The sequence below is a fragment of the Lactuca virosa genome, chromosome 7 (genome assembly GCF_052849685.1).
Source record: "Lactuca virosa cultivar CGN04683 chromosome 7, Lactuca_virosa_CGN04683_v6, whole genome shotgun sequence".
Classification (NCBI taxonomy): Eukaryota; Viridiplantae; Streptophyta; class Magnoliopsida; order Asterales; family Asteraceae; genus Lactuca; species Lactuca virosa.
The window spans coordinates 203,064,030-203,086,799 of record NC_136432.1 but is presented as its reverse complement, the minus strand read 5'-3'; the positions used below and the strand labels follow the sequence as shown (position 1 = coordinate 203,086,799).

General features: G+C 34.0%; 1 protein-coding gene across 1 annotated transcript; it reads right to left on the bottom strand.

The window, feature by feature from the left end:
* Positions 1-14,237: 14,237 nt before the first annotated feature.
* On the bottom strand, positions 14,238-15,071 carry LOC145127470 (uncharacterized). Its single transcript, XM_079062661.1, has one exon. It carries the CDS (start codon positions 15,069-15,071, stop codon positions 14,238-14,240), a length of 834 nt encoding a protein of 277 aa, XP_078918787.1.
* Positions 15,072-22,770: the final 7,699 nt, after the last annotated feature.

The following is a 22,770-nucleotide window of genomic DNA, read 5'->3' as shown; positions in this document are numbered from 1 at the left end:
TTTTAATAAAATTTTGTTGATTATAAAAAAAACCCATATGCTATACAATAATATGATTTTTTAAAGATAAACATGCAATAAATGATTTGCCTAAAATACATTGATAAAAACATCTAAACAATTTCTTCTTTTGCTATCTAGCAAAAGATAAAGTAAAAAAATGTCTTTTGATTCATCTCGTTGATCAAAAAATTTCCGTTACTACTATTAAATTCGATTGCATCAAACGATTATCCCAATAATAGTATAACTATAGTTATTGTCATTAGTTAAATTCTTAATTTCTTGGTCAATACTGTCCAATATGACTTTTGAATTTCTACCAATGATAATCTCTATGTTTTTTACCCAAACTTCATTAAATTTTTTTCATTAGTTATTCAACTCAATTCTAGATCCTTTTTTGGCAATTTGTATTTATTATTTGTCACTCATCTATGTTTTTATCCTTGATAATTGCCTTGTTAAGGATAAATAAATATAACATGGCTTCGAGATAAATTTATTCTCCAAAATATACTCCTTATGAATAGATGCATAAGAAGTTCAAATACAAATAAATGTTAGGACTAAACGGAATATAAACAATGATATTTGTAGTAATTCTTGGCTTAAACATAAAATAAAATAATGTTTTTTTTTCTAAATGAAATAAGGGTGCTAAAGGTAAATCACATGTAAATATGTTGACTATGGATTAAAAGTACACACAATAGGTTAAGTTTTTAATGGATTTTAGTTTTGTTTGATTTTAGTCTTTTTCATCTCTCTTAATGAATTATGTTACTATTTAAACTTTTTAGGGAGCCCTTTATTCAAAGATTAAAAGAGTTTATTAAGTGTTGTAGATCATCATGATGTGCAATCAAATTTACTTTATCATTTGCCTTTTTGTGTCGTGTTTTTATCCCCCATTGCATAAAAAACAAAGTTGATTTGAAAACAAACAACTATAAGTAAATAGGCTAAGAAATTTTTTATCACACGTTGTTTAAGAAACAAAACTCATAGGAATACAAACATCTATAAGTAAAGAGGATAAAACACTTTCTCTTTTATGATTGTTCTTTTGAGTTTTTTTTATTATAACTGGTTTAAACATTAATTGCAACATTCCAAGAACCATGTTGTCGACCATAAAAGTGTCTTTTAGAACTATCATATTTTCTACCTTTTGTGATGTCATACATCGATAAAATATAAAATGATGTTATTTAGGTGACATTTTTTAACGAAAATTTCATCACCGTAAACTTTCGTCTTAGTTTTTAAACACCATGAGAAGCATTAATAATTTTTTTTACCAAATTCATGCCACAAAATATTAATGGGTTTAATGTATATAATCTTAAGTCTTAACGTTTATATAAAAGTTGATTTTTTTAAATATTTATATAGCTACACGTTCAACTTAATTATTTTGAACAATGTTCAAACGTTCATTATAAAAAAAACTATATATATATATATATATATATATATATATATATATATATATATATATATATAGAGAGAGAGAGAGAGAGAGAGAGAGATGTTCAAATGTTTCTACTATCTATTGTGTGTATGTAGGATTGATTGTAGACCAATCATTTTTGTTATTTTAATAAATTAATTAATGCATATTAAATGCTGAAGATTTAATTAATAGTCATTATATCTTTAACATTTAATATGCATTAATTACTTTCGTAAAATAACTAAAATGATTGGTCCACAATCAATCCTAAATGCATACAATATATATATATATATATATATATATATATATATATATATATATATATATATATATATATATATATATGGTGATGAATCTAAAGAAGTTTACATATATCACAACACATTAGACTATGGAAAACGACATACTATGAACATGTGAAATCATTTTTTAAGTGTTTAACTGTTTTTTTAGTAACCTTGAGGTTTTAATACTTCTAGCAGTTGAAACTAAATAATATAATCCCTTAGAGCTTTAGATAAAAAAAACAGAATTATAATAAAACGACAACTAATGAATATTAATAATAAACTTTAAAAGCCACTTTATTATCAAGAATGAAAGATAAGAGAAACAAATTAGTTATATTATATAAGAGAAATATGGAAGGTTAAATTTGTATGCGATGCAATTTAGGAAAAATAGAAAAAAATCTCAAATTAATGTGGTAAAAGATAAATCATTTATCTTGAACTATTTTGATTTGGATGACCTCTTTTATGGTTAAGTGGATATTTTTTTTTATTTATTTAACATCACTCAACTAATTTATAGAATTATTAGAAAGAAACTAAAAAGTCATGTGAGTTTCAAATAAATGTGGTAAAAACAAAAATGCTTCCTTTCTATTTTCCAAGAAATTTAATAGTTTGAAACGTTTCTAAGGGTAGAAAATGATTAACGAATTATGTTACTATTCACTACTACAAAAATACCCTTTTCGCGACACGCAATGTGTGTCGTAAAACGCTCAGACCACACGCAAATGTGTGTCAAGGAAGGCCCTGTCATAACGAAAGACGACACGCTTTTGCGCGTCGTAAACTTACGACGCAAATTTACGACACGTATTTACGACATGCATTGTGTGTCAAGGAAGGTCATGTCATAAAGGAAGACGACGCGCATTTGCGTGACGTAACTTTACGACGGATATTTACGACTTGTATTGCGTATCATTGAAGACCCTATCATAACGGAAGACGACACACATTTTTGCATGTCATAATTTTAAATGTTTCAAAAAATATATATTTTTATAGGTTTACTATTTCTTTCAAATTAAATGACAGTTAATGTTCCATCATAGAAAATAATATTTCATAAACAAAAAAAAAACAATCCATTTCACATTATATAAGTATTTCAAATACAAATAATCTCTTAAATGCTAAATAAATGTAATGCGTTGCATGTTTCACATATAAAATGTAAACAAAAAAAAAATCCTTAGTGTCATTGGTTTGCCACAAGGTGTATCAGGTAAAATGTTGAACGTGGTGACATTGGCAGTTGTCGACCTGGTGGTATGGATGGCAAGTTCTTGTAGCATTTGTCAAAAGTGCAAAAGTGGTGGTATGGATGGACGCCACTATCCCCCATCATTCTTCACTTTTGGTGGTGGCACATGTGAAATCAATGTTGTTAGTATTAAGAACATGAAAACCAAAAAACAAAATAGGATGTATGTTTTGTTAACTATTATATATTATTTATTATTTACCTCCAAAATGAAGATACTCTACACTTTTTTCTTTAACTGATTTCCATCTTCCCAGGTTTCTTCTGAACAAAATAAAAAAAAATTAAAAAGTTCTGATTAGTTGTGAATTATCTCCATTCTATCCAAGATTGGATTGGGTATAGTTTCTACTACATTTTCTGTACATATAAACAAAACCTGCACCATATATTTCACAGTCCAATTAGTCCACCTAAGTTATAAGAATGCTTACCTAAGTGATTAGTTGCTCAATGAAGACAAACTTAACACATTAATCATAACCAAATCTACTAGAATCAAACATAGCATGACATTATGCAAAGGGTGCAGAAACCATCCATTGTAACTAATCTATCATCACAAGAAACACTAACCTTTGACAAGTCAATTGGAACATTAAGGTAATGATATAAGAAATTTGCATTCTGCTCTTAATTAAGCAGCTCCAACATAGCACTTACAGGATCAACCGCATGTCCCCTGCCCAACTACACCCAACATAACATATAAAAATTTATCATCACAACGTTCTAAAAACCATTTCCAAATGCTTGTGACATAATTTAAAACAAATGTAACATTATACCTTATCAATCTCATCAATTAGAACACGAGGGTTTGTTGTTCCCACACTCTTCAGACACTGCACCATTTTCCCAGGCATTGCACCTATATAAGTCCTCCTATGTCCCTGGTATAAAACAATCTTAAATGTTAATAACAAAGATGCTACTTCTAATAATCAAGTGTATTAATGAAAACTCTTTTTGACCTTGATTCCAGCCACATCAGACAATCCACCAACAGAAAACCTATATAACTTTCTATTCAAAGCACGTGCAATCGAATGACCTATGTTGGTTTTACCCACTCCAGGAGGACCAGAAAGGCAAATGATTTTTTCTGCAAAAAAAATTATAAGTTTTGCATTTCACAGTTGAAGCATAGATGATTAAAAAAAACTAACCTAGTGATGTTCCTCTTAGTTTTCTCACTGCAATAAACTCCAGTATCCTCTCTTCAACATCAGTTAAACCATATTGATCCTCATCAAGAATTTGTTGAGCTTGTACAAACATTAAAGTTCTTATCACTGAAGTTCGTTAAACAATATTTTTCCTTATAACATAATTTTTCAAAAGCATAAGACTTGTTAACATACCTGTAGTTACCCCATGGTAAGGCTGTCAACCAATCAAGATAGTTACGTGTAACATTGAATTAACTTGAATCGGCTTCCAAAAGTTGTAGTTTTTTCAATTCTTCTTCAATAACTTGCAGAACATGAGGTGGGATGTTATCGTTGTTTGGCTCAATTTTGTATCTAAACTTATCTACAAGACATAATTTCAAGATTATGAGTTATTCTCTTCATACTACACTGGACAGATGGAAAAAAGATTAAAAAAATTAACTTTTAGAACTAAATTGCATATAGTTTACTGTAGGAACCTGTGCATCTTCTTGAACACGCAGGTTTGTATGCAGCTGCATCGAGCAAATTATTGATGACCTGGCACAATAGTATAGGATAACAAGATAAAATACGTAAGCTTCAGTAGTGACATGATACTGGCTGTGAAAAGTGCATAATGAAGTGAATTTGCTTCTTGTTTAATTTGCAAGTGGTCATCCTTTATAGCCTATGGTATTATTCCAGGAGAATGCTGATCACCCTGCAAAGATCATTGAATCAGAAATATCCCTTGAAACTGATAATATCACAAGAGTAGAAATTTCTCTTACATGCATTGTATGTGTCTTCCCACTACTTGTAACACTATAAGCAAAGACAGTGCCTGCATTAGCAGTCTTACATTAGCTTAGACAATTAGTGTTTCATTCAATCCCTCATGAATTAGAAATAGGTAACAAACTAGCAGCGAATGAATGCAATTGGATTAGTAAATTTGATCTACTTCTACCACACCATTTAGTCCTTCCATAGCATTCTTCACAACAGGTCGAGCAGGTACTTCATACACTTACTGAGTGACGACAGAGGGTCCAAAAACTCTATCTGTCATGTCATCATAAACAAATAACAGTATCAAATATGGATTCTGATATTTAGTTTTCATATTATCATTATATTCTTTTCTATTTCCTTGATTAATCATGGAGAAAGCCATATTGTGTACCAAATGCATAGGATTTCATTGGATTGTACTCGTTTCGAACAAGCTTATCTCCGTTGGTGTACCAAGAAATTTTGTCTCCTCTCTGATACTCTCGTTCACTACAATAGCAAAAAATTAGATATTATGTCACCGACGTTTTCTCAAAACCCTAACTCACCTAAAATCAAGATTAGTTATAGATCTAAGTTCAATTTTAGATCCATCAATAAATCAAATTACCTCAATAGCCGAAACCGAATCTTTACAGACATGCTATCACCTCCTCCGGCCTCCGTAACCTCATTTGGAATACATCGAATCTGACCTAGCCACACCAGGAGTAATGGATCTGGAATCGTAGTCGTCACCATAAGCCCCTGAGAGTGACATAGTTGCGGAAGAGGAGCATGAGCGAGGAATGAGCTGGTTATTAAAAGAAGACGTTGATGAAGAGAGAGCTGAGGTGTTCGTCGGAGGAAGCTTTGGTTGTTGAACGCTTAGGGCAAAGAGGGAAGTGAAAGCGGAATTTTCTAAATTTTGAGCTTTTCTTTTCCCTCTTGTTACTAAAGAACGCACATTTCATTAAAAATTATAACACGACATGTTTAGATGACACACATTTTATAATAAGCACCTTCCGTGTTTTTTTTTTCTGACACTAATTTTTAGGGTACGCAAAAATGCGCATACTAAATCCTTAATATTTCTAGAGAGCAGACATATTTTTAGGCCACACACTTTTGCGTATCATAAATAGCGTGTCATTAAAGGCCTGCTTTCTAGTAGTGATTCAAACTCATTAGGGAGACCTTTATTTAAAGAATGAAAGAGTTTATTAAGTTTTATATATCATGAAGATATGGGATCAAATTTTCTTTATCATATGCATTTTTGTGTCATGTTTTTTTATCCCACAACGCTTAAGAAACAAGGCTGAAGTCAAAGCAAACAACTATAAGTAAATAGGCTAAAATATTTTATCTTATATTTTTGTTTTCTTGTGTTCTTGATTGTAACTAGTTTAGACATCAATTGCAACATTAAAGGAACATTATTGTCGACCATGAAAGTTCTTTTTAGAACTATCATAGTTTTTACGTTTTGTGATGTCCTACATCGATATAATATAAAAAGATGATATACAAATGACTTTATTTAATGAAAATGCCATCATCCTAAACATTCGAATTAGTTTTTAACCTCCATGAGAATCCTTAAAAAACTTTTTTACCACATTCATGACAAAAAAAATTAATGGTCTTAATGTATATAATCTTAAGTGTTAACATTTATATAAAATTTGATTTTTTTAACATTTGTATAACTATAACATTCAACTTAATTGTTTTCAACAATGTTCAAACGATAATTATATATATATATATATATATATATATATATATATATATATATATATATATATGTGACAACCCAAATTTTTTTTACTTTTAAAGCTCATTCAGTCAACTCAACAGAGTGTCAGACTCATTGGTAATGAGTTCTAGCTTGGTTAAAGGTCATTCTAAAGAGTTTTAAGCCTAGTACACTTAAGGAATGAGTGTTAGAATGTACCTGCTTGAGACACTGTGTAACAAATCAAGCATTAACCTCATTATAAGGAGTTCACGGCCACCATGCCAATGAGTTTACGGCCGTAAACTCATGTGGCCGTAAACTCAAGTGTATATATGTGGTCCTTGATCATTTCCAGCCATTTCTCACATTCCAACCTCAAGAACACTCCATTTCTCTCTCAACTATCATCCCGATCTTCGTCATAGATCATCAAAAACGTAAGTGTTCTTTCCTTGATTTGTTGTTACACTTCATCTCCTAGTTACACTCTTTGATTCCATCCATGAAAACATTCATTTCAACTAGATCTTCAATTCTTCAAGTTTCACCAAGAACACCAAGAACACATACTAGTGTTCTTGGCCAAAATCGACCCTTTCAAGCTTCTATATCGTAAGTACTCTTCCCTACACATGATATCTAGTTAAGGTTCATGCTTAGGACCCTGAAAACATCAAGAATGAAGGACCAAAAGGAGTTTACGGCCAAGCCATCTACCATGGCCGTAAACCCCTATAAAGGTGCCATTTTGGCCATAAACTCTTCCTAAGGCTTGGATTTGAGGCTAGAACACTCCCTTGTGCTTTGTAAGACCTTGAATCATCACCCAACTCATCATTAGAGAGTTTACGGCCCAAGAGTAAACACCCTTGGCCGTAAACTCCATTTAAGGTCAAGTCTTTGACCTTAAACTCTTCTAGGCCTTTGCTAACTTTTGGGACATGTAAGCCTTTGAAACTCCTTACCTTTGAGACCCTAAATGTGACCATTAAGAGAGTTTATGGCCAGGAGTAAACTCCCTTGGCCGTAAACACCTCAACACTCTCCATTGAGTGGGTCTTTCACATCCTTGTGTAGAGCAAAATTCCCTCAAGCTTCCCTAGCCTTCAAACACCATCATATGCAACTTTAACCATGAGTTTACGGCCGTAAACTCCCTTGGCCGTAAACACATGGCCGTAAACACCAAGCCATGGCCATAAACACCCTTTAGATGAATCACATGTGATTCTAACACTTGGTCAAAGTGTTCCCTAGCCCCGTGAGGTGTTTCCTTGCATTTGGTTGCTTCCAAGCACTATATTTATGTCAATATATGCCAATGTATGTCATTTAGGACTTGTTGTGTCTCAGGACTTCATTCGTGGAACTTCTCATCCTTACACGCGTATCCGTTGAATCACCCACATCAGGTGAGTTCATACCCCGTAATGAATCTTTTAATTGTTTTAAGGGGGGAATACAAGTTGAACACAATGTTAATTGTGTAATTGTTTGTTATAAACATTTTCAAAAGGATTACTTGTGTCATTTATAAGTTGTCAAAACATCTCAAAGACTCTTTTCAATTTATGTTACTTTATAGTTTAACAAAAGTCCGTTTTTAAAGTACCAGCATAACTTAGTGGTAAAATGAGTCTTTTCCACAACAGTTCAAGTACATTACTAGTAAAATATAATAGGTATAGTTTAGAGTCAGTTCATACATGAGTCAAAGCATCCTATGATGAGAAACAAACAGAGCATACATACATACTAGACAGAGAGAACATACAATACAACTAGTACATACTATACAAGAGAGTACACTATACATTAGTACAGAGTGAACACTACTACATTATGACTTACTATACAAACACTGTTATACGATAAATTAATGTGACAAACCATTTAAGGATACAACGATACTGTGTTGTATCAATTTGTAACCAGAGTCTCCTGGAGGGAGAGCGGGCATCTTGTGTATAGATCTATACGGGACAGAAACTCCCACACCCTGACCGCTAGCTACAGTCCTAGCCAATAAGGCCAAGGGGTGACAAATGTCACCTCACTACATATGACACAGGAGGGTCATCTTTTATTCAGTCGTCGATCAGCATGGTTACATACGAGTTCACATTAAAACCTTTAATTTACCATTTTGGGATTAAAGGCAACTTTAGACTCCCCGAGGTGTATTGTACATTTAATACTACCTGGAGTCTGTATTTTATTACTTTATAGCCAGGGATTAAAGGCTACTTTAGACTCCCCGAGGTGTATTGTACATTTAATACTACCTGGTGTCTGTATTTTATTACCTTATAACCAGCAGTGTCACTGCTGAGGTAAAACATTATTTTCCCTATTACATTTACTTTGTGATCTTCTCACATATTCATTAATGTATAAACTATATTTTGTTAATGATAGTTTCACTCGGGGAAAATACACACTCATACAAGAAACATACCTACATAACATTTGATGCCTTGGTAGAAGGCTACGTTTAGTAGGAAGGACCATAATGCTAACCTTATGATTCCTTAATGTATACATCAAAGGATACATATATATCAATAGGATCCGACAGGTAATATGATGTGTGCTCTCCGCTTCATTTCCTGTTCCTTGTTCGGTTGTGGGCTTGGAGCAGATTCACCCAGCCTATTATCTATTCGATTCTAGATATATATGTCCAGTATACATTGAGTCATCATAAAGGTACCAGGTATGGGTCAAGTCATAGGGCACAGAGTCGATGCACAGTTTTCTAGTACAGAGCATACTTTCCAAATCAGAACTTTTGGTATACAAAACTAGAAACTTACGAGTTAATGGTTTAATCCATTTTATTAAACCAGTATAACTTAAAGGACCTTAGGTGATTAACTCTATAATACTTTAGTTTATACATCATGGGTATATATCATTAATACTCAATAGGTAGTTGGATGTGTGTTTTCCGCCTTACTTCCTGTTCCTTGTTTGGTTGTGGGCTTAGGGCAGATTCACCCAATTAACTCTCTATCCGATATTAGATCATATATAGCCAGTATAAACTAGGTGATTATAGAAGTAATCACTGTGGTCACCATTTTATTATAAGAAATAAGGGTTTTCTTAAAGAATATTTTCATTAAATATAAAGGAACCATTAAAATTAACTCCATGAGTAACAAGTGAACACACCAGAGTTATATACAACAATGATCTAACAAACAATGGGATGTGTGCTATCCGCCTTACTTCTTGTTCCTTGTTTGGTTGTGAGTTAGGGCAGATGCGCACAGTCGATTGTTTGTTTACTCTGAGTTTTATATCACTTGTATCCATTTAGTACTCATAGAAAGGATTGTAGGATCATTTTTACGTATCTTTCATCAAAGTAGGAAATATAGGATTTTCTAAGGGGAACAGGCGAACTTTTCTAAACAAAACTTACAGCTTACTACATCTTTCAACTACATTTTTCCAACAGCAGTTTACCACAACGTTTTACAACTTACTTACATCACTAAAATCTTATGAACTCACCAGCTTAATTGCTGATCAACTCTTTCAAATAACTTGTATTCTCAGGAGCCTAGTAGACTGGTACTCGTGCTGGGAATTCGGAAGATGGAGCACTATAGCTTCAAGTCTTATTTGTTATTTGCTTATGTATTCTATGTTTTGTGAACACACACTTTGTAAACACTTTCTTTCTAATGAAATGGTTGTTCGTTACTTTGCTTACTATAATGCATGTCTTGTGATACTAAACATGAAGTCGTCCACCCCAGAACGTTTCCGTCATTCCGGTTTTGGGGTGTGACAATATATATATGCATTGTGATGATTCGAAAGAAGTTTACATGTATCACAACACATTAGACTATGCAAACGACATACTTTGAACTTGCAAAATCATTATTTAAGTGTTTAACTATTTTTATAATAACTTTCAGGTTTCAGTACTCTTAAAAGTTGAAACTAAATAATATAATCATTTAAAACTTTGAGATTAAAAACTTGTTTTATAATAAAATGACCGCTAATAAATATTAGTCTTTAAAAGCCACTTTATGATCAAGAAGGAAGGATAAAAGAAACAAACTAATTATATTATATAGGCAAAATTGGAAAGGTTAGATTTATGTAGGAAGCACTGTGGGACAAATAGAAAAAAACTCAAATTAATGTGGTAAAAGTTAACTTTTCTTCGGAGGAAGCTTTGGTTACATGCTGAACACTTAGGGCAAACACGGAAGTGAAAGCGGACTTTTCTAATTTTGGAGCTTTTCTTTTCCCGCTTGTTGCTAAAGAACGGGCATTTCATTTAAAATTATAAAATGACATGTTTAGATGACACACATTTTATAATAAGCACCTTCAGTATTTTTTTTCTGACACTAATTTTAGGGTATGCAAAAATGCGCATCCTAAATCCTTAATATTTCTAGAGAGCAGACATTATTTTTAGGCCACACACTTTTGCGTATCATAAATCATGTGTCATTAAAGGCCTGCTTTCTAGTAGTGATTCAAACTCTTTAGGGAGACCTTTATTTAAAGAATTAAAGAGTTTATTAAGTTTTATATATCATGACGATATGGGATCAAATTTGCTTTCTCATATGCATTTTTGTGTCATGTTTTTTTTATCCCACACCGCTTAAGAAACAATGTTGAAGTGAAAGCAAACAACTATAAGTAAATAGGCTAAAATATTTTATCTTATATTTTTGTTCTTTTGTGTTCTTGATTGTAACTAGTTTAGACATCAATTGCAACATTCAAGGAACATTTTTGTCGACCATGAAAGTTCTTTTTAGAACTATTATAGTTTTTACGTTTTGTGATGTCGTACATCGATATAATATAAAAAGATGATATACAAATGACCTTATTTAATGAAAATGCCATCATCCTAAACATTCGACTTAGTTTTTAACCTCCATGAGAATCCATAAATTTTTTTTTACCACATACATGCCAAAAAAAATAAAAATTAATGGGCTTAATGTATATAATCTTAAGTGTTAACATTTATATTAAAGTTGATTTTTTTAACATTTATATAACTGTAACATTCAACTTAATTATTTTCAACAATGTTCAAACGTTAATTTTATATATATATATATATATATATATATATATATATATATATATGCATTGTGATGATTCGAAAGAAGTTTACATGTATCACAACACATTAGACTATGCAAACGACATACTGTGAACTTGCAAAATCATTATTTAAGTGTTTAACTATTTTTTATAATAACTTTTAGGCTTCAATACTCCTAAAAGTTGAAACTAAATAATATAATCATTTAAAATTTTGAGATTTAAAACTTGTTTTATAATAAAGTGACTGCTAATAAATATTAGTCTTTAAAATCCACTTTATGATCAAGAATGAATGATAAAAGATACAAATTAGTTATATTATATAGGCAAAATTTGAAAGGTTAGATTTATGTAGGAAGCACTGTGGGACATATAGAAAAAAACTCAAATTAATGTGGTAAAAGTTAAATTTTCGTCGGAGGAAGCTTTGGTTACATGTTGAACACTTAGGGAAAAGAGGAAATTGAAAGCAGACTTTTCTAATTGTTGAGCTTTTCTTTTCCCGCTTGTTACTAAAGAACGGGCATTTCATTTAAAATTATAAAACGACATGTTTAGATGACACACATTTTATAATAAGCGTCCTCCATGTTTTTTTTTCTGACACTAATTTTAGGGCACGCAAAATTGCACTTCCTAAATCTTTAAAATTTATAGAGAGCAGACATTATTTTTTGGTCACACACTTTTGCCGATCATAAATCGCATGTCATTAAGGTCCTGCTTTCTAGTAGTGATTCAAACTCTTTAGGGAGACCTTTATTTAAAGAATGAAAGAGTTTATTAAGTTTTATATATCATGACGATATGGGATCAAATTTGTTTATCATATGCATTTTTGTGTCATGTTTTTTTTATCCCACAACGCTTAAGAAACAAGGTTGAAGTGAAAGCAAACAACTATAAGTAAATAGCCTAAAATATTTTATCTTATATGTTTGTTCTCCTGTGTTCTTGATTGTAACTAGTATAGACTGTGTTCTTGATTGTAACTAGTTTAGACATCAAATGCAACATTCTAGGAAAATTGTTGTCGACCATGAAAGTTCTTTTTAGAACTATCTTGGTTTTTACGTTTTGTGATGTCCTACATCGATAGAATATAAAATTATGATATACATATGACCTTATTTAATGAAAATGTCATTATCGTAAACATTCGACTTAGTTTCACTACAAGAAAAAGACCATTTTACGACGCGCAAACCACGACACTCATTGATTTATGTTATGCAAAAGAGAGTGACATTAAAAAGTGTCATCTCTTCAAAAATTTTAAGGATTATGTCACGCATTATTGTGTGCCCTTAAATTAGTGTCTCTAGAAAAAGAAATTAAAAACACGGAGGGCGCTTTATTTTAAACGCGCGTCCTCTATTCCTGTCGCTTTATAATTTTAATGAAAGGCGCGTTTGGTAGAGGGGGAAACGAAATCCCCAAAATTTTGAAAACCCGTCTTCTACCTTCTTTCTATCTTTCATCTTCACAGTCTACTCTCCCCTCTCTCTCCTTATCTCTTCTCTCCGATCCGCTTCTCCGCCACTCCTTAATACCTTGTAGGAATCTAAAAACTAGAAAACGCCGTCCTCACAAAGTCTAGGAAACTATGGTTTTTTTAATCCCTCAAAGAACGACCCACATCCTCCATAGATCGATCTCTATCGCTTCATTTCTCACAAGATATCGAACACTTTACATTCATAGGGCCACAAAATCGACTATTGCTTGAACTAGGGTTTCAAGTTCGTATCGCATAACCCTCCCTCAATCTGTTCTCCCTGTTCAATCGATTCGCTGGTTTTGCTCGACTCCCGCTCACGCCGACCATCGATGTTCAATCGTCGACCATCGCCGCAACTATAAGTCTTTATCTTCAAGTCTTTATCGAAGGTTTAGTCAAAGGTTCATCTATTATGTAAGTCTTTATCGATGTTCAATCGTCGCTCACGCCGACCATCGATGTTCAATCGATTTGTGTGTACTCAGAACTCAGGAAGACCGTAGACGCGGGTGAAGGCGGAGAAAGAGAGAGAGACTCTGCACTTCTCCATCGATGACGTCCGATGAAACTAAGTAAGTTTTACATCTTGTTTTCTCTCTAGAGTTCCATTTTAGTTTACACCTGAAAAGAAATTAACAATATGATATTTTAATTATTGTTAGGGTTGTGCACAGAAATGGAGAAGATATGTGTAGCAGTGAAAGTATAAGAAAGGCATAACGCCTCGTTCCCAGGATTTCAATGCTTGGTACCTCGATGTCATTTCCCAGGACGAGCTTGCTGATTACGGTCCTGTTCGTGGTACCATGGTTATTCGACCATACGGTTATGCCATTTGGGAAGCTATTCAGGTAGGTCTTTTGTTTGTTCTGAGACGAGCTTGTTAAGCTCCAGCCGTTCGATTTTGATTTTTTACCTTCTTCCAAATTTAACCTAGATTTTCTCATCTGCTTTTCTATTTTTTGAGTGGTTTCCCATGGAAAACTCTTCACGCTCTATTTTCAATCTCTCATTCACCCGCTGGATAACATTTGCTGCTTGTGATGCAATGGAAGGGTCTGTGTTGCAGAAGCTATCTGTGTTTGTGTTGTTTGATGAATGATATTGCTTCATTGAATCCTGATGTTGTTGGTGTTGGTGTGAAACCGATTTCTTAAAAGTAACAGGTGGTGCACTCTCTTTAGCCAAAAAAGGCTCCTGGCAATTGGGACATAGGAGTGTTTGATTCAGGTATATTTTTAGGTATTCATATTGCATCCTGCATCCATGGCAAACAATCCAAAAAGTAGTGGTGGAGCTGTGGGACTTTTGTACTTTTGAAGTTGCACGCTTTGCAAAACTGTTTACACCAGCACCAGGGGAAGCTGATGGAACTTTCGTCCTTTGGTTATAGGTTGATCTTTTAGCCTTGTCAGACAACAAACTCCATGCTTCAGAAATAAGTTTAAATGCTCCATCTTCACCAACTGATTTGTTTTTATCAGGGTTCAGCATGAGAGCCAGCTTTCTATACTGTTTCCTGATTGTCTCATCATCATCACACGGGTTGACACCGAGTATCCCATACCAATCGACTTCACCATTTAACTTGTTTTCTGCAGATATATACACATCAACAATGGTGGACATCTGAGAGATGCCATCAAGATCAGGACACATGGTTTGGGCCTTTACTGTATATTTCTTTGAAGCAGCAAAATCTTTATCAGCCAATTTCTTCTCAACGAGTCTTTTTGCCCTAATGGCCTCATCCCTCTTGCGTTCCATGGCCGACCCTCAACGTTTCACCTGTCTTTCTCTCCTCGGGAAAGGGTGCAAAAGGGCTACAACACAACAAGTACTAAATGCTGAGACTTGAGGGCTTTCCTTTGGTATACAGGTGGTTGTCACAACCAGTCAACATACCTGCTGAAGAGCTAAATTAGGGAAAGTGATTTTTGTGTATGTAAATTGGAAATGAATGATTTAAAATGAAACAGACTAATCTCATCGTTAGATTTAGAAATGAAGACTAGATGTATCATATTCATGTATGTACCACTTATACCATGATAATAATGATGGTAGAGCTGGAGCAATATTATTAATTGGACGCGTCATGTTATCATGGAATATGCTATCATTAAATCATCTTCATACATGCATTTATTGTCTAGAACACATTCTAATGTCAATATTATCTCCTATATAGGTATGGAAGTAGCTAGTAACTGAAAAATCAGGATTTAGGTACTACCACAAGCAATTGTAGTATAACATATCTATGAAATATCTACACTAAGTGACACTTGTTGTAATCATTGATAGAAAGGGTGACACCATTACTAGATGACTACATGCAAGGTAATGTTACCCCCAAGAAATGACTTACACAATGCACTATCCCTATGTTGTTTGATATATCTACATTTGTGTGATCGCATGAACAATTAGGATATATACTTTAAAAAAAATGATGATGGATATCACCAAATTGGTTATGATAACAACAAACCTCCAAATTTTTGTTAAATTTTTAAGGGAAATTGTGGGAAATAACAAGTTACGCTATTAGCTCCAATGGATATCATCAAATAACTAATTTTCCCTTATACATCTTCATATCACTTTATCTTTCTAATGTTCTGATTTGTTAATTGTGCAGACACCTGAGATTCTTCATTTGTTAAAGCAGTCCAAGGAGAAGCTGAAAGAAGTTGATAAAATGATAAATTCATAAGTCGTTTCTATAAACACCACCATCCAACATATTTGCTGATGTGAGCGGGCATGGAATCAAACAACTAAGAACTGGATGGGCAGATGGGCCAGCATATGTCACCTAGTGTCCCATAAGACCTGGTCAGTCTTATACATACAAGTTCACAGTTAGTGGCCAAAGAGGAACCCTTTGGTGGCATGCTTACATTGCTTGGTAGCGAGCAACCATCTATGGTGCAATTATCATATACCCTTGTATGCCGTACCCATTCTCAACTCCAATCGAAGCAGAAATCCCTATAATATTCGGTAATACTTATTCTTCGTCATATTTTGATCTTTCTTGCGATATGTATACATAACAGTCTAGTGATTGATCCTTGTTTATATTTGCCAGGTGAATGGTGGAATTTACCTGTTGAAGGAATAGAAACTGAAATGAACCAGTATGGTAATGGTCCTAACTCATCAGATGCTAATACAATTAATGGTTTGCATGGATCACTCTACCCATGCTCCATTAAAGGTAAATTAAAATCATAATATTACTTGTTGAAAATGACATAACATCACTCTTAATTAATTAAAAGTAATATATTTTAAAAACATCCGTTTGTCATGTATTCCACGTTGCAAATGATTTGAAGATGTTAGCCACCCTGTACCATCCTGTAATTAAAGTTATATAAACTAAATGAAACCAAACTGGTGACATGATTTTAAAATAACGATAGCTAGTTTTATTCTGGTTTCAAATAATACCTATGATTTGGTTGAATTTGTGTCGTCTATTGTGAGTAGTAGCAGCACACTTTTTTTTTCTATGATATGCTTTACTTTTATTTTTATTCACAAAACATTTTTGAGTTGGTAGATCAACCACGCACTTACTAGCCTGGGTTAGAGTCCTGATCAGAAAAAATAAAAAAAATAAAAATAAAAATAAAATCATATATATTTCAGAACGTTAATTAGACAATCTAAAATCATATATACCCCTCTGTTCCTAAAACCTATGCTTATTTTTCATCTTCGGGAATTGATGTGCTTTTTTATCAAAAAAAAGGTTGAATATTTCATGGAAATGCCTTCAGAACTTATTTGGTATGCCTAATAATTTTATATAAAAATTATATTTGTTATTTAGTCAATTATTTTATTGAACAATTTAGTTGTTCCATGGTTGTTTTTTTATCAACTCTAGATTTCATATTCATATACACATTCTTAATGTAATTTCTCTTCTTTTGCTCCACATTTCATCACCATAGTTATTGATTTTTTGATGTTTTAGTGGCAGATAAATTGAAGACAGGAAAGTGGAATGTTAACTTATTACAGGTAGTAATCATTGGTTCATCACACTTCTGCACAAGCTAAGATGTTGACTGTAGATTTACTTGGTGCATAGTGATTGTTAATTATATATTCCTTAAATTGTTTTTTTCTATTTTTCTTTTTACAGGATTGGTATGTTTTTATCTAACAATTTAAGGGCATATTTTGTATTTTGTGGTTGTGTACAGGTATAGAGAATGCCAAAATTGTGGGTTGGATTTCTGAAATGCATTTCACAAACACAACCACAACCACATTCTTTTCGTGTTTTATTAAAAGTAAGTATGTCCCCTTGTTCACTTTCACTTTCATATTTTGTATTTGATTCTTTTTGGTTTATATTAAGTAAACTGAAGCAGTATAATATAATAGAATAGAAAGTGTTGCTTTTTTTTGGGGGGGAAAGTAGCACTATTTCACTCTTTCATACTAACTTTTATAATCTACATGTGTATTAAATTTTAATATTTTATACAGGTATGGGCTGTATTGAAGCTTGGATTCTTGGAAAAAGGTATGTTACTACATGTGTATTAAATTTTAAAATTTTATAACATAGATTGATGATGCTTAAAGCCTTTCTGAATACTAATGTGTTAATGATGAAAACAGGTATCATGTGGAAACAGAAGCATAACAATAAGAAGTAGAAACAAGAAGATGTTCCTTAATAGCAATGTAGTATTAGGTTATATAGTTAGGGAAAACCTCTTAATAACAATGTACAATCGGATCCCATTAATACCAATGTATTACAATTTTTTGACATGATGTTATGGATGAAATTGATTGTTTGGTTATATATTTGTTTCCATATTTTTATATTATGCGTAAATGAGTATCGTAAAGACGCGTCATAAATGTATATCGTAAATGGTTGCTGAAGTTTATGACACGCAAATGCGTGTCATCTTCATTTATGACAGGGGCTTTAATGATACGCAATGCGTGTCCTAAACGTGCGTCGTAAGGTTACGACACGCAAATGCGTGTCGTCTTCCTTTATGACAGGGGCCTCCTTCATACGCATTGCGCGTCATAAATGCGCGTCGTAAATGCGTGTCATAAATGTGCGTCGTAAATGCGTGTCGTCTATAGACGACGCGCAAAAGCGTGTCGTCTCTCGTTATGACAGGGCCTTCCTTGACACGCATTTGCGCGTCGTCTGAGCGTTTTACGACACACATTGCGCGTCGTAAAAGGCTGTTTTTCTAGTAGTGTTTTTAACCTCCATGAGAATCCTTAAAAAAAATAATCTTTTTTACCCCATTAATGCCAAAAAAAACATTAATGAGCTTAATGTATATAATCTTAAATCTTAGCATTTATATAAAAGTTGATTTTTTTCAACATTTGTATAACTATAACATTCTAACTTAATTATTTTAAACAATGTTCAAACGTTAATTATATATATATATATATATATATATATATATATATATATATATATATATATATATATATATATATGGTGATGATTCGAAAGAAGTTTACATGTATCACAACACATTAGACTATGCAAACGACATACTATGAACTTTCAAAATCATTGTTTAAATGTTTAACTATTTTTTATGATAACTTTTAGGTTTCAGTACTCCTAATAGTTGAAACTAAATAATATAATCATTTAAAACTTTGAGATTAAAATTTTTTTTTATAATAAAATGACCACTAATATATATTAGTCTTTAAAAGCCACTTTATGATCAAGAATGAAAGATAAAAGAAACAAGTTAGTTATATTATATAGGCAAAATTTGAAAGGTTAGATTTATGTCGAAAGCAATGTGGGACAAATTGAAAAAAAACTCAAATTAATGTGGATGACCTCCATTATAGGTTTTACTAGACGGAAATAATATATTGAAAAAATAAATGATGATTAAAATGGTGTAGGCATGCGTGTTGCACATAGTAGAATAATAAGATAAAAAAAAATTATATATTATAAATTAATCTACAAATTTTGGATATAGTTTTAATACAAAACTAATTATTACATAGTTATCACAATGCATATGATCTAATAATATTAATATTTTCATCAGAAAACTTGAACATAAAACATAAACATATTTTCAACATGTTAATATAACCAACAAAAACAATGCATTTAAAAATATCTATGAATTATTATAGTAAAAATATAACATATTTATAATAATACAAATGTCACGTGTGAATATTGTGGATCATTTTTTGGACAATCTCATCTAGTGCAGAAAAAGAAAATAGTATATAGTTGATTCACGTGGTAGTTTTGTGTGCTTCATATATCTTAAGATAGATAAATGATAAACCATATATATGAAACATCCCAAAAAAACGGTCAAAAAATTTCGTTTTGAAATCATTTAAGAAAACCATAATTCATAAATATCATGTATCTCAAATCATCATAAGAAAATACTATATCAAAATCATGTGTCAAAATATCATAGTGAAAACATCACAGGCTAAACAAATGGTGTGTGCACTACAATCATCCCAAGCTCCTCTATTGAAAACTGAAGTACCTGAAACCAAAATTGAAAACTATAAGGACGAAGCTTAGTGAGTCTCCCCAAACTACCACATACCATACACATGATCACATAACTTAGGCCTTGCCCACTACATCGGGCCCCACCCGACATCGGACCGAAGTCCGACATTGGGCGGACATCGGGCCCCGTCCGACATCGGACCAAGATCCGGTATACATATGAACATGTCAACCATACATATAACATAATCACATAACATAAACATATCAACATATCGTGGGCCCCGCCCGGTATCGGCCTCGTATAGCATCGGGCCCCACCCGGCATCGGGCCCCGCCCGGCATCGGACCGAGATCTGGTATACATATAAACATATCAACAATGCATATAACATAAACACATAAAATAAACATAACTTGGGCCTAGCCCACTACATCGAGCCCCACCCGACATCGGCTTACCCGACATCGGGCCCCGTCTGGCATCGGACCGCATCCGGCATCGGGCAAAGCTCGACATACATATGAGCATATCTACTAATACACATAAACATAAGCGTAATCATCTAAACACAATCATAAATACATTCCTCGGGCCTCGCCCGACATCGGATCAAAATCCGGAAAGCATACTAACATTCCTCGGGAACCGCCCCGGCATCGGACCAGAGTCCGGAAAGCATATAAATACAAACACATGCAAGAATCACAAATACATCATGCATACAAGCATTCATCGGGTACCGCCCCGGCATCGGGTCGCAACCCGGAAACATATAAACCTATATCGAGCCCCGCCCGACATCGGACCTTAGTCCGGAACTAACATATATAACGGGCCGGCCTTGGTGCCTTAGACCCGTTCCTACAGGAGAAGATTCACCTCGCACTGCTGAAGTCCCGCGAATAAATCTCTGGCTGCTGGCTGACATATCCCTCAACTGTCAACATCAAAACAAAACCTAATTAACCATTCTGGTTTCCAATGCATAACCATAAATCCACATTTGGGGTAAAAGGACCATTTTACCCCTAACATAGCTTGGTCCAAGATTAAGGCCCAAACTCATACTCTGATGGCCCAAAAGTCAAATAATCAACCAAGGCCCAACTATGGCCCAATTTTCCAAATTGAGCCCAAACCCCTCACATGGTCTTACCTTAAGGCCCAACTATTTATTCTTGTCCAAACACTTGGCAATCCAATGGTTCAACATCTCATAATCATCAAGACCAGTATGGCCCATCTATGGCCCAATTTTCCAAATTGGGCCCAAGCCTTTTCAATGGGCCTTATCCTAAGCCCAATTTAATATTCTACTCCATATACTTGTTCGTGGATGGCCCATCAATAGCCCAATCACCAAAGCCCAACAAAAGCCCAAGTCAAGGCCCAAACCAAATAAGGGTTTTTACATAAAATGGCGATTAGGGTTAATTAGAAACACTTAACCCATTAAGGACTTAATCCATTAAATCCATCAATCTAATAGGTCAATCATATAGTGTAATTGGGCATAATTCACACGTCAATCCACTGGTCCAAACGCGGGTCCCGACAATCCAAAACTAACATATTCCAAAATTAGGGTTTTCTAACCCTAATTAGGGTTTCTAACCCAAGCATATGCCAATTAGTCAAACAGTTAGACTTTTAGGTCAATTAGGGCTTCATTAGGTCGAGCACCACCTACTGCTACCTTGGGCGGTGGTGGTCGACGACGGCACACGGCGGCAGCCACCACCTTACGGCGGTGGTGGTGGTTTTTCCTTTAATCCTTCCGCCAAAAATGTTTAAACAAGTCTCATGCTACTCAACATACTCATAACATCACAACATACACATACAGCCACCACCATACGGCGGATGGTGGTGGCGAAGCGGTGGCAGGAGGCGGCAGCCACCACCTCATGGTGGTGGTGGTGGGTTTACCGGCCATACATTGCGCAAACAACTCCAAAAACACAATAAATGGCATATATACTCGAACACTTAAACATCCGGCCACCTCCTAAGTGGTTGACGTCACCTGAAATGACGGGATCAGCGGCCAAAGGCCACCGGTGGCAATTACGACGTCGAACAGGTGAGATGAAAGAAGAGGTGGCAGGTGGCTATCCTTACCGAGAACCCTCAGGTCACGCATGACCTCCTCAGCAGCGAATACGGCTTCTGTTACAGGTCGTGGTGGCCCTTCCGGTGACCCACGACGTCCGACAACAAGGGTTGCGGTTCGGTGGTGAAACAGCCGCTTGGCGGCCTTGACTAATCGGAAAACGGACGAGGAAAAGAGGTGGCAGCTGGGAGGGCTCTTGTGGTGGTGGCGGCTGCATCAAACATGTTATGGTTAGGGTTGAATTATGAAAACGGGAGGGAAGGATGGTACCGAGTTTAATCTTGTGTCCATTCAAACTTTAATTCCTTTATCCAATATTAGTCCCTCCCCACAATATTGTTTTCAATTTAAATCCAAATCTTACACTTTAGCCCCTGCCTCCATAAAATCTTTTCAACTTTAATCCAATATTTACCATTCAGCCCCCTTCCTTCAAGATTTTATTTCAATTTTAAATCCATAATTTACCAAACCACCCTCAACCTCCAAAATTCTTTACAAACTAATCCGCGAATTACATTTTAACCCCAAACTCTCAATTATAACTTTTAACCCTCAAAACCAACGCCTTGCTAAATTATTATGGATTTTAGGGCTACTATTTATTCGTCACTTTTATCTATTTATTTATTTAACAAACGGGATGTTACAACTCTCCCCCTACTTAAATTAGATTTCATCCTACAAATCATTCCTTACCATCCCTTACACACCCGACAACTTGAACGACTTGGCCACAATCCCGAGCATAACCTAGCCTTTCCAAGGCAATCTAAATCATCCCTCGCAGGTTTCTAAAACCCGAAAATGAACGAATTCT

What these genes read in the sequence shown, in the direction of transcription:
- LOC145127470 (XM_079062661.1), bottom strand. Translation starts at nt 15,071, where the DNA reads ATGGAACGCAAGAGGGATGAGGCCATTAGGGCAAAAAGACTCGTTGAG.